The 13,573-nt window shown below is 36.8% G+C and overlaps 1 protein-coding gene across 5 annotated transcripts in view; it reads left to right on the forward strand.

The window, feature by feature from the left end:
* LOC109066159 (potassium voltage-gated channel subfamily D member 3-like) overlaps nt 1–12,831 on the forward strand; it is an 84,263-nt gene extending 71,432 nt beyond the window's left edge. For 3 of the 5 annotated variants that reach the window (XM_042762370.1, XM_042762372.1, XM_042762371.1), the window contains 5 exons: nt 7,093–7,191; nt 9,186–9,221; nt 9,332–9,424; nt 11,049–11,287; nt 12,371–12,831. In XM_042762370.1, coding sequence (XP_042618304.1) covers nt 7,093–7,191; nt 9,186–9,221; nt 9,332–9,424; nt 11,049–11,287; nt 12,371–12,575 — 672 coding nt within the window. In that variant the 3' untranslated portion in view covers nt 12,576–12,831. The remainder of the gene's footprint in view (nt 1–7,092; nt 7,192–9,185; nt 9,222–9,331; nt 9,425–11,048; nt 11,288–12,370) is intronic. The other 2 variants (XM_042762373.1, XM_042762374.1) reach the window with 2 other exon arrangements.
* The last annotated feature ends 742 nt before the right edge of the window (nt 12,832–13,573 follow it).

Genomic DNA, 13,573 nt, shown 5'->3' on the forward strand with positions numbered 1-13,573 from the left:
TAACTAAGAAGAGAGTGGCCTAAGAGCACAAACCTGCCTCAAGCCCCGAGTTAACCTCCACCGCAGGAACAGATGTGCTTACTGTCCAAAGGACATGTGAGAGAGACAGAGAAAGGCACAGAGACAGGAAGAGAGCCAGAAAGGATGTTCATCCTAATGACAGTCCTTCCACAAATAGCCTGCCCAGACGAGACCTGTGGGGAGGGGTTTGTTTATTTCAGCAGTCACTTTTGGGAGGTGACCTTCCTCCTTCTCACCTGTTGCCCAGTAGCCAAAATACAGCACTTGTTCTGCACCAAAACCATGTATTCATAATCCAAATCACTAGGCCATTATTACTGAAGTAGCCTAAAATTTTTATATTACAGATCTGATATTAGTGGATGTACTCTAGATTCATACCAATCTGCATGTGATGAACTGAAGAACTGAATTAGCACTCCTAATCATGTACAGTTAAACAAAATGTGTATGTGGGTGTGTTAGAAGTGCATTTCTATGTATATGTGGGTGTGTTTAAACTACTAATTGTTGTTATGGCAGCACCATGAAGTCTTTGCAAATATTTACTGACCTATAATATCATCATAATAATAACAACATCAACAGTTACATTTTTGGGTCACAATCTGGGCCAGATTTAAGCTCATAAGCACTGCAGTGCATGTGCTTAGACTCCAAAATAGCAGCAGTCCATTTAAAAATTCTAAATTCAAAAGATGTGAACTATGCATGTGTACAAAAGAAAGTAAATTATATAGGTTTGGAATGACTTGAAGGTGAGTAAATGATGACAAAAAAAAAAAATTGGGGGAAAAAAGGGATAAAAAAGCTGTCACTGGGCCGGTACCTTTTCCAAAGTCACACTCGCATACCTAAAAGGTACATATTAATACCTGTTGAAAGGGTACTGCCCCAGTGACAGCATTTGTACCTTTTTTTCAGAGAGTTTGTCATTTACTCCTCATGTTTTTCCAAAGCTATATGACTTTTTTCTGAGTGTGCAGAATGTCATTTTTTGGTGACTTACCGCTTTAACTATTGTTCCAGCATTGCACAGACACCTGTTAGAGCATAACATCATTGGTTTCTACCGCATCTGTACTAGCCTGATGAGATTTATTCAGTTCGAGGGCTTTAGCTTACTTCTAGAGCACTCCAGGGCTTTTCAGAAGACTCTGAATTAAGAACATTGCAGATATGACAGCTGGGTTTGATTCAAAACCATCGAAGTGAGCATCAGCTTAATGAAACTCTGATCAAAGTGTGGAAAGTCTAAGATTTTATACGCTGACTTCATCTTCCTGTAGCGGATTGTGTCTCACCTCATGAACATGCTGGATTCTTTATTTTTTTTTAGGGACTACAGAAAACTACACACACCAGGGCAGCTTATTAATAACTAATGCAAATCTGCACAGCCAGAAAGCTAAAAAGAACAGACCGTTTCCTAGACATCACACAATTCTTTCATGACTGATCACTCAATGATCTCATTATGCTCAAACTCTCATGGTTGATCCAAAGGACTGAGTTGTGTTCAAAGTTAGTTCAGGAAACATAGTTTTGATCAAAGTTGGTCCAGTAATTGGGGTTGATTTATTCGTCCTGAGAACAGAGTGTTAGCTATGCTACTTTACTGCATGTTAATGACTTATTCATTATTAATTCAGCACTTGCTTTACATACAGACACAAAACAAATATGAACATGATCTGTGATGTTGTATTAACAGCATTACATAGTGGTCAATGTTAAGGCAAGGTTTTTCCACTCCTAATATTAAGCTTAGATTTGCAGTACATGTAACTTCTCACGCTACATTTATGCTATGGACATGACCGATACCTCAAATCATGCAGCTTGTTAAGGAGAAGTGCTCTTGCTTCTAAGCCATCATAAAACAGATAAAACAATTAAAAAAAATAAAAATCACTGACTTACACTGAAAAAGGAACACAAGCCATATCTGGAGCCAACATCCTAGCAACCACTTAACAGCAGTTTACAAAATAATCTAAGCACCTTAACAAGCACACAGCAACCATCTCACAATACAATTTTCTTCAAAAATTTTTTTTTTTTTCAATGTTGTATTCACAGCACTGACATATAACTTTTCTGCTTTTTGTTGTGGGCTGACCTGCACTGAGCAAACACTGAAAGTGCATAGAGGGAGTTTGTTTAATTGACATAAAAAAAATCTACTTAAGTTTCCTGAGCTTTGTTTTCTTTTCATTTCCATGTTCTTGTTTCACGGCTGTAAACTACAGTAAAGCAAAAGGAAGTAGGTACTAGTATGTACATCATTGAACTGACTCACATATTCACAGATTTGTTCAGGCACTGCAGTAATTATATTGTAGTTCCAGGTATCATTTTGGATATTTTAAAATTAAACTAAAGAGATATACCATGTTTCATATACACTGTGAAGTTACCTTTTAGAGCTCATCAGACGTGTTTATAAAAAACAGTGGTTATCAACCAGGCTACAAGGCCCCACTATGGCACTCCAAAAGGCCCTTAAAGGGGTCATTTTTTCCTTTCTCTTTGGAGTTTTACAAGCTCTTGGTGCATAAAGAAGATCTGTAAAGTTGAAAAGACTGAAGTCTCAAATCCAAAGAGATATTCTTTATGAAAGTTAAGACTTGTACACGCCCCCCTGAAACGGCTCGTTCTAACACGCCCCCACATGTCTAAGTCACGATATGGGAAAATTTGCATAACGCCACCCAAATGTTCAGTCAAAGAAAGAAGGCGTAACTTCTATTCTCACTGTTGCCACCAGCTCCATGTTGTGGAGATGTTGTGTTTTGTTGTGAAAGCAAAGCTTCTTTGTTTTGACTTCCAAAAGAGGACACAACTAGAATCAGTGGTTAAGATGTATTTACAACACTGTTCCAGAACAGTTCAACTCAAATATTCAGATGTGTGCAGCGCATTTTATGGAGGATGAGGACTGTTTCCTGTGAGAGTAGCCTACAATGCCGGTGTCTGTTTCTATAAAGTGGGGCAGTTACAACTATGCAAGGACAGTCTGGCACTTCTAATTCACAGCATGTAAGTATGAAGTACAGTATGTTTACATATTTAAAGAATTTGCCACTGAAGATTCAAAGCACTTGTTTGCCATTTCTCAGATCACAAATGCATACATGGTTTTATGTTTACGTGGCGCGATACGCAACACGATGCGTAAAAACACAGTATAAGTCATTATAATCAATACAATCTTTTCCGTAACAATCTTGAGGCATTCAGCCAGTCACAACACACTGGATAGCTGGCCAATCAGTGTACACCTCGCTTTTTTTATTTAATTTTATTAATTAATATATTTTAAGTTGAAATGTTTTTGAGACTATTGCATGTTGATGTATAGGGTACAGTAAATGTACAATTCGACAAGCACTGACTTCTCACTCACTGTGGATATTTTCTCCGCACTGCTGCCTGTCTTTTCATTGAACAGTGCAATGAAGAAAGCGTCTCTTAGCACCTCTCCGCAAAATTCTTTGGTGGTTTGCACTAGAGCCAATGCTTCAGGCATAAACAACTTGTGCACGTCGCATGCTAGACAGCATCCCTAGTAACAATTTCATTTATAAAGGGAATTGAATACTTTGATTGATTGACACATGATCAAACCATCCAATCACAATCCGCAGTGTGTGATTTTGGAATCTCCCCTTTCACAGTGACGTCTACATGGTTCATTCGTGGAGGTCTCACTTTTCCACTCCACAGGAATCTGATCCTGTGGGACTAAACAGCAACACTTTAGCACAAACTTTAATGAAAAACTCAGCCGATTCTGCTGGAGGGTAGAGATTGAAGGTATGCAGCCAAGGCAACCCTTGTGAAAAAGAAGTGCACTTAAAAGGATAGATAACCAAGGGATGGATCACTCACCCACCAGGCTGTTCCAAACAATGAGTTTCTTTCTTCTGCTGAACACACACACAAAAAAATACAAATAAAAATACTGGTCCCCATTGACTTCCATAATTTTTTTTCAATACTAAAGTCATAGGAAACCAGCAACTTTTTAAAACTATAATACATTTTCATTCAATTTCAATTAACATGGAATTCAATGTGTGAAAACATTATTTTCATTTAGCACACAAGTATATTCTTTTAAAGCATATTATAAGTAATTTAAAATATGCTAAACTGCCCTTATTCTTTCAAAAGGGGAAGAACACCATCTACCTGGACTAATGTCTTGTCCACTCAGTCAAGTCAACCAGAATAACAATAACTTGGAAATAAAATGAAACTGCATTTTATGGCACATTATCATATTTCTATTGAATACATAGTGTAAAAAATGTACTATTATTTCAAATAGGAACACTTTGATATGATTACAGTGAATTGAAATTGGTCATGGACCACAAATTTGCCTCATAAAGCAGTTTGCTTCCTAATATTCCTGATAAAATTAAAAGGCAGACTTCTGGCCTCACCACGGCACAGTGGACTTTGAAAAACTGTATGTGTATAACTGAAATGTAATCTGTGAATTTGCTGCTTTGTTTGGTCTGTCTGATCTCAGCATAGTGTGGTTAGCTTCCGTCTAGTCCTGAACAACTGTTCTCAGCAGCGATATTCTGTGTCAGATTGATAAAGGACCTCAGCATTACTGCGGCTGTTCCCCATCTCACGTTCTGCAGGGGCAGATCCCCAAGAAAAATGTTCCTCATTTTTTTCACGATAGCTGAAAATTGTTGCAGCATTTGTTGGAAACACAAACGGTCTCAAAGGCCCAAACTGATTCCATTATGTGATGGCAATCTCCTGTGAAAAGAGCAGAGTTAGCACTCCACTCACCCACAGGGACTCGCGTGTGTGTTTGTGTGTGAGGGTTTTAATGATGGTGTATGTTCTTTCAATCTGTGTTTAAGTGTGTGTGTGAGAAATTAATGAACATCAGAATACTGGTTTGATCTCGGTGAGGTCTCTGATGCAATTGAGACACAATTTGTTCCTCTTCAATAATTTAAAAACACACACACATGCATACAAACATTCATTGGGGTGAAATGCATTTGTGAATCCGTATCTGTATCCGCAGCCTATTGGCGTAGATCAATTGTGGTGGGTGAGCTGATGACCCCTAACGGTGGACAGGAGGTTGTGTTATATACAAAGTACTGTGACTATAGGCATGCAAAACACTGGTCATCTGATGTTTTTCTGTTATACACGGAACTGATATCCAGCATTTAGCTGAGCTATTAACAGTCCTGGCTATGAACACTTACCACCTGCGTGTGAAGTTGACAAGCTCCATGAACAAGAAAATCAAGCTACATGGTCCTATTACACACCTGACAGGGGGCCACACAAAAGCCTCTTTGTGTATGAGAGAATGAAAACACAGCTAAACGAGATTATTAAAACATTATTATTAATCTTTATTATTTAAGAAAATACATTTTGACAAGTATAAACACAGATTGTTGTGATTGTTTTAACGAGAGTGTTGTGTTGCAGGTGATGTGGGAGTATATTTTGGTATGTCGAGAACCAAGTTTTGTTTACAGCAAAGGAAAGCCAGTCTCCTCTTGGCTTATATCAAAATCCTCCTACATTTTTCTTTACAAATCCTCATTTTGTACTTCTAATTTGTGACCGGTGTTTTGTTTTGCTCTCTCCTCTGCACTTCAGCCTTCGTCACTTCTCACCAGAGATTACGCTACGCTTACGTCCTATCATCCGCTGGAATTCAAATCTCTTGTGAACGTGCATATGACAGTTAGAAGAAGCAAGAGATGGTTTGTAAAGTTTACGGTTTATAAAGTTTTAAATATGGATATTTTTCTTACACAAACACATCGCTTCACTTCAGAAGGCCTTTATTAAACCCCCCATAGCCATGTGAAGCACTTTTTATGATGGATGGATGCACTTTATTTTGCTTTAAAATCTCAACCACCATTCACTGCCATTGTAAAGCTTGAAAGAGCCAGGACATTTATATAACTCCGATTGTATTCGTCTGAAAGGAGAAAGTCATATACACCTAAGATGGCTTGAGGGTGAGTAAATTATGGGGTAATTTTCATTTTTTTAAAAAGATATATTAAAGCTATATTAATCAAATTAATTACATAATATATATTATACTTTATATTATCCTGCATAATTTGGCTTGGAATATTTCAAATATTACAATGGCAAAAAAACATAAAACATTGGGACAGGAACAAATTAGAGACTTATATGGGCTCTTTCAACTTAACCTAAAAACACTCAAGAAACCAACTACATATAGCAACTGCAAAGCAATATACTGAAAACCTCTCAAAACACCTTTGTGACCGCATAGCAACACCCTGACAACCACCCACGACACCCTAAAACGTTCACAAAAATACATAAATCTAGTGTATACATAATGTTTATTAATGCTTTGCCAACGTAAACCCTTTTTATCATGTCAATAAAGCTTCTTACATCTTAAGGGAACTGAAACGAGAGAGAGGATCAGTTTTCTATGAGATGACGAGAGAATGAGAGTGCAAATCGGATCATTTGATGCCTCTGGATCTGAGAAGATTAAAATACTCTCATTCATTGTAAATATTAAAATTTGATGTTCCACAGAGGATTTGACTGCTGGTTTCCACCCATCATCCATGCTGTGCCTATGAAATGGCACAGACTGAGGGAATGCGAACCGCTGCTCTATCATTTATCGTTACACAGCTGCGCTAACCGTAATTCAGCATTACACAAGACGTTTACTGTAATTAACCATTACACAGCTGCGTTTCTCTAAATTACCATTCTTTTATTCTTTGTCGAGCAAGCGAGCAATTGCTTTCTTCTCCCCTGATCTTTGCACATTTTCACTGCATGGCTGGTAGTTCAGACTGGTTCAGTAGTTTTTTGAAGCCACTTGCATTTTTCATCATCTCATGACGGACAGCAATCTATGTGAAAATCCATTTTGTTTCTCAAAGTACTTTGATCTGAATTGCTCTTTCAACAGGGATCATATTGAAACGTAGACCTTTGTGATGGAAAAGCACTGGTAGACGGAGTTGTAACTTCCTTTGTGTATGTATGTGTTGACAGAAAGCCAGACTGGCCCGAATGAGAATTTCCAAGAGTGGCAGCTCTAGCGCCGTCCTGCATAGCAAACGAAATGGACTCAACCAATCACTGGAGCTAACGGTAAGAAACACACAGACTCTCACACACACACATGTTGTTTCACAAATATAAACACACACAAACACACACATTGATACACATTATTTCCATATTTTGTTTCAGTTTGACTTCTGGTGGATTGTTTTTTATTTGCCATACATTATGCATGGTTTTCAACAAGAACTCCTGCAGAGTAAAAAAAAAGAAAAGATAAGTGTCAGGTTGTTTTGGTTTAAAAGTGTTTAAGGCTAGAGATTCACATGGGGTGATCTAATTCTCAGCACTTAAGAGCGATTATAAGATTTTTGTGTTTGCATATTTGCACAAACATCAGCTCAATTAACTCAATGACATCTAACTCATCAGGACAGAGTGATGAACTGATGTGAAAATGTCTTAATGTGTTGCTAAACACCCTCATCAGGGAGTAGGCTGTGAGCATATGTGTGTGAAAGGGAGATCTGGTCTTTATTATGGCGGTTGTTTAAAGCTGTCCAACTCCTATAAAATGCCTTCCTGGAAAAAAGAAACTGCGATTCTCTGAATGCGTCAAATGCGTTTGAGGAACGAGGAACATGCTGAGAGTGAACAGAGAGTACAGAGACAGATTGAAGGTCACTCCAAAGACAGCTAACCAGTTTCACAGAATGTCCTCAGAGAGGTCCAGAGAGTGAAGCAGACAGGAACCTGACAAAATTGAGCTTCATTATAGAGCCTAAGAGGCCTTCAGCCTGTCATTCAGTGTGAAAATATGTAATTAATACTGAATAATAATTCAAATATATAAAAAATACACTTAATATTGGATATAATACTTTAAAAAACATAACTCCAAACTCTTAAATGGTAATGTATATTTTAATACTAAATAATAATTCATTTCTTTTTACATTTACATTTGCATTCAGCCAATTTATCCAACAACAAATGAGACTCCTGGTATAAAAAAATAATAATAATAATTCAAATAATATTAATGCTAAAAAATAGATACAGATCACAATTATTTCTGTGGTCTACTGAGGCTGACTCAGATCAAGGGAACTAAAAGAATTTGGGAAGTGGTTAATTTCAAAATTACTACTTTTTTTACACATATCCATCATTGGGTTGTCCGAGACTCCAAATATAAAAACTTTAAAGTCAATCTCAACAGAAAAAAAATGAGGGTTAAAAATACACATTAGGTTTTTTCCTCTCCAAAAATCAGGTCTTTGAACGTGAATCACACAAGAACACTTAAAATAGTGGAAAATGTTCAACTGCTTAAAACATTTAACTGTTAAATGCTTAACTGTCATGAAAATAATGTCACAATAGAAAAATTTGTAACGGTCCTAAAAAAAAGGCTTAATTTTCTTTATGAAATGTTTTCTTATAATAAGCAGTCCTTTAATTTTGGAGTTAATTTGAGGTTTCTTAATGCAATTCACCAAGAATGGTCTGACTTAGCATCAAACTGAAGAAGTTGCTTCTAGGTTAGCCTGTCTGAATAGCTCATAAATACCTTGCAGATCACATGCAGTCTGCTCAGAATAAGAGTACTCAGGGTATGTTACTGTAAGACGCCTAATTTTGCTCTCTCTTCATTTCTGTCAATATCTTTATTTTTCCTTCTGTCTCTATCTCATCCCACACATCACTCACTGACTCACTCGTGTTATTTTGGTGCTTGCGTCGTGTTAAGACATTGTGGAAATGGTGAAAATGTGGAGCAGTGTATGTGTGTTTAGCCAGAGGGCCACGTTTGCGAGCACAAGCTCCCAGGCAAAAGCTTTACAATAAAAGAAACAGATATGTGGAGTTTTAGAAACTGTACCAATGGATCTGTGAAACAGAAAAGTGGAATCACTCTGATTCGCCCAATCCTCTGAGGCCCCTCGTCCTTCCTTTCTCCCAAGCTATGTTTATTCAAAGTTATGGATGATATATTGTGCTGCTCTGTTATGGATGAAGTTCCTTCCAAAAGCAGTAAACCATTCTCCATGTCTCTCCCTCCCACTCTTACACAACAGCAGCTCCCCTATTACAAGATGAAACTTTCACCACAGGTACTGAGCCAAACAACACACACTCTATGCCTTTCTCCACTTCATTATTCCTCCATGAAATGTGGTGATTCCTTAAAAATGATGTGAATGTTTTGTGTGTGTTTCTGCAGGGCTCCTTAGAGGAGGACCAGCAACTGAAGAAGACCACATCTCTGCTGGAGAGTCAACATCACCATCTTCTGCACTGCCTGGAGAAGACCACGGTCAGTCAGAAGTAGTGGTGGCTTCTTTTGAAACAATACAAAATGAAACTTTACGAATCTTTTGTTTCGAACGAGTGGCTCAGAATGTGTCTCAAACTCGGAACAAACGAGGCTTCGTAAAACTGTTTCGATCCTTGGTTTCAAAACATTTCAAAATTCTGAGGCTTCGTGCTATATGGTGTTGATTTAGCAAACCCATAAACTAGTGTCTAACTGATCTCGGGTCAGTTTTATGATGTAGGTATTTTTTATTTTTATTATTTTAATGAATTTTAATATTTGCATATGTGTAATACAAAAAGAAGAAAGATAGTTCATTGATTCGTATTGCTGTAGTTTGCCAAGCCCTGCCTAATGACAAGCAAAACAAGCACTACACTTAAATAAAAGAACACAAATTTTACAGAACCTTCATATTTAATGGTATTTAATTATTTGGAGATTACATTAATAGATTACACTTTCATGAAAACATTTGCTATTGGCTTGTAAAATGTGTAATTATACATGTTTGGGCTGAGTTTTCATTGCATTTACACAGTTTCTCTACCGCTGTGAATCTTCCATTGCTGTCAATCATTCATGCTTCAAAAAGTGAATCATCGCTCTCAAGCTGAAGTCAGCGTAAAATACAACCTACTTTAATGAACTTGTTTATGGCTTCCAGTCACGTGACGCATCAAAACACAGAGTAAAGCACATACCTTGTATTTTCATGACATCCGCGATGCTTCTCCAGACGCCATCAAGGGATTTGTCTCCTCCATGTTTTGGTTATTCTATAGTCTTTGTTTAAAGTACACGAGTAACGTTAGCGTTATTTCGGTCCAATTATATTTCGGTGTGGGCGGGGCTATGCGACGCCGCAGAAGTGACGTACAATCTGCATACAAATAAATAAATAAGTAAATAACTTTATTAAACCTTTTCGATTATTGTTATGATAATCAAATAATAATTAATCCAAGCATCATACATTGAAAAAGAAACAACAAAAATACATTTACAAATAATATATATATTTTTTTTTTAAATGAAACATCTAAACGCAAACTATAACAAATTGACTAGGGATTGAGTGTTTTAGAGATTACTCCTTTTTAGTTGCTTTAAGGTTTAAAATAAAATGTTCACATTTTAAAAGCTACAAAACTTAGAGTAACTTTAACAAATGTAAATTCATGTAAATTAAAAAAATGTAATTATTAAATATTTTTACACAAACTTCACAACTGATATTTAAAAGCATGACATACAAAATGTAAATGTTGCTCTATGCTTTATCACATCAAGTCTAAAAAAGTTTGAGGAAATTTAAGGAAAAGTCCCACCCTACAATAACCACTGAATATTCTCTTTAGAGTGCATTTAATACAGCCAAAAACCCATCTTGTGTAACACACAACTGACATAAAAATGAACTGATTTGATTCTGATTTGTTCTCATTTGTTATACATTACTGAAGTAAAAATGCATCAATGATGTTTCATATTCTCTTTTATATTTAAAGGTTAACATGCATGCAAAGGCTTTGAAGTAAAGGGAATTAAAAGAAAAGGGCTTATAACAGTAAATAAAACATCAGAAACCAATAATCTCAAGGAAAGAATCGTTGTGTTTCAGAATCATGAGTTTGTGGACGAGCGACTGTATGAACAGGGGTACCTGCAGACAGCACTACAGAACTTCCCATCGCAGAGTCCATCTCTCTCCAGTGAAGAGGGCATAACGGGCACCTGCTGCTCTCGGAGAACCAAGAAGAACATCCAGGCTCTCAGTGCCACACACTCACACACGCACAACCTGCAGGAGCTCAGCGCCTTACACATCCAGTGTGGGGAACAGCATCCACTAAATACCAGGTTAGCACTCGTTTTCCATACACAGCATTGTTCTAAGGGTTGATTTTTATTAGAGCTAAAAGACTTTAACTTTTTCATATTATCCACCTGATTTTATTTTATTATTATTATTTTTGTATTTTTTTTAACATTAGATCAGGTGCAGCCATTTGTAACTTTAACGTGCAAAGCTTCCGGTGTCATCAGCTTCCAGCTGATTTAGCTGTTCAAAAACACTGTTATGCTGCTTGTTGCAAACTGGTATTTGTTATCATATAATTTTAATGTATTATCATAATCATAAACACACTGGTTGGTAGCACAAATCGTTTTACAACTGTTATTCTTATTCTCCGTAGTGGCTAATAAACAGAAGTCTCACTCATTCACAGAAAATAGCTTACTTCTGTAATGCAACATAAGGTGAATGTGAAGGTCACATGACAGCTGTTATAAAATAAAAAATTAATAACCATGCCTTCCTCATTTTGCTACTTCTTAAATTCTGTTTAATGTATAGTTTTAATTGTTTACCCTTGTCACAGACCCAGACTTTCAATCTTAAACTATGAAAATCCATCATAAGAAATATTAATTACTAAATTAAAAAAAAAACTCTGACAATCTAAACAAAGTGTAAAATAGACATAAGCCATTTTACCATAAACCATTTTAATATCTTTATTAGGGCCCCAAACGTAAAAAGTAGAGTCAGTCTCAACAGAAGGTGTCTCAACATGTAAACTGCATATTTGGTCCATCATTTCCAATCAAGCTCTAATTTCTGTCAAATAAGGCAAAAATTTGTATCTATTAGTATGTTTATATGAAATGCTATATTTGAAATTAACCATAGCAAATCAAAGGAATCTGCTTTTTATTAACATTTTAAAATGTGTAACTTCCACCCACATATATTTTTAAACAAAATACATTAAAAAAAAAAAATACAAATGTGACATTTGTTTGTTTAGTACAAAATAAGTGATACATGCATGTCCACTGTTAGTCCACTGGACATTTAATGAACAGTTAATAGACAAATGAAACAAGTGAGAGTATGAAAAGTGTTTTAAGACCTCTGTCTCTTTCTCTCTGTCTCAGTCGTTCCAGTCTCAATCTGATGTCGGATGAATCAGGGAGTCTGAACTGCAAGAGCAGTGGACTGGTTACCACGGCAATCATCAGCATCCCAACCCCTCCCTCGAACAACTCTCGAGCCAGTCCCGACGCTCCGCCCCCTCCCAACCCAGACGCTCCGCCTCTTCCGAACCCTGGCACTGATGTGGTGAAGATCTCTGCACTGTAGGAGAAAACAGAACTCAGGAAGAGAAACTGATGAGTAGCCTGCCCCCTAGTGGGAGAAGAAGTGCACTGAATCAGACTCTATGAAAGAAATAGAAGATCAACAACGATGTGTCTGTGTAAATGAGAGAGAAGGCAAAAGCAACAACAGGGCAACCATGAGTATTCGATCACTCTCCATCAGGACGGATAAAGATGAGGGTGTCACTGCAGTGTCACTGTGCATTAAACATTTCATCTTCTTTTTCCTTTTAGTTTTTTTTTGGTTTTTGCTTTTTTTTTTGGTCATAAGATTTTTTTATTTTTTGGATAGAGGATTTGTATTTTGGATGTTGATGGTTTCAAGAGGTTAAGCATTTGTTTTCATCCGCGAGTCTTGTTTGTTTAATATCAGTCCATTAATCTGTTCCAACATCGCAGACAACCTCGGCTTTCTTTATCCCAATTAAGTTGTATTTTGATCTAGAATAATTCCTAAAGTATAAGAGAAAATCTGCTTTAGGTCAGAGAGAGACTGTATGAGTGACACACTGTTTCTTAGACTGTGCTAAGTTTTTATTTTTGGAATATGTATGATTGGTCAGAATTAGGTCTAACTTGAATGTTTTTGCCCCGTTTGTATGTGTATGTGTATGTGTGTGTAAGAATTACTGAATCATCCCTCAAACTCTCAGCCTCTCACACAGTTCGTGCCTCTCAGGGGGAGGAGAGTTTCCTTCTTCTTTAAGCCACTGTCTCTCCAAGTCCAAACATTGAGCCGACTTTATAACGTTAGTCATGAGCTATCAGACATTACTATGTAATATAGAAAAAAGAAAAAAAAAAGAGAGAGAGAGAGAGAAACATGAAAGTGTTTTTAAAAATTCTGTGACTACAAGCACAAGGCGTCGCTGAGATTTTGTGATTACAATGTGTATCAAGCCTTGGTTTAACTGTGAATATTGTTGATAGAATATTTTGTAATATTTAGCCATTGTTTGGCAAAACCAGAGCAGCTGCCTA

This window comes from Cyprinus carpio, chromosome A8 (assembly GCF_018340385.1).
Source record: "Cyprinus carpio isolate SPL01 chromosome A8, ASM1834038v1, whole genome shotgun sequence".
In the NCBI taxonomy this organism is placed as follows: domain Eukaryota; kingdom Metazoa; phylum Chordata; class Actinopteri; order Cypriniformes; family Cyprinidae; genus Cyprinus; species Cyprinus carpio.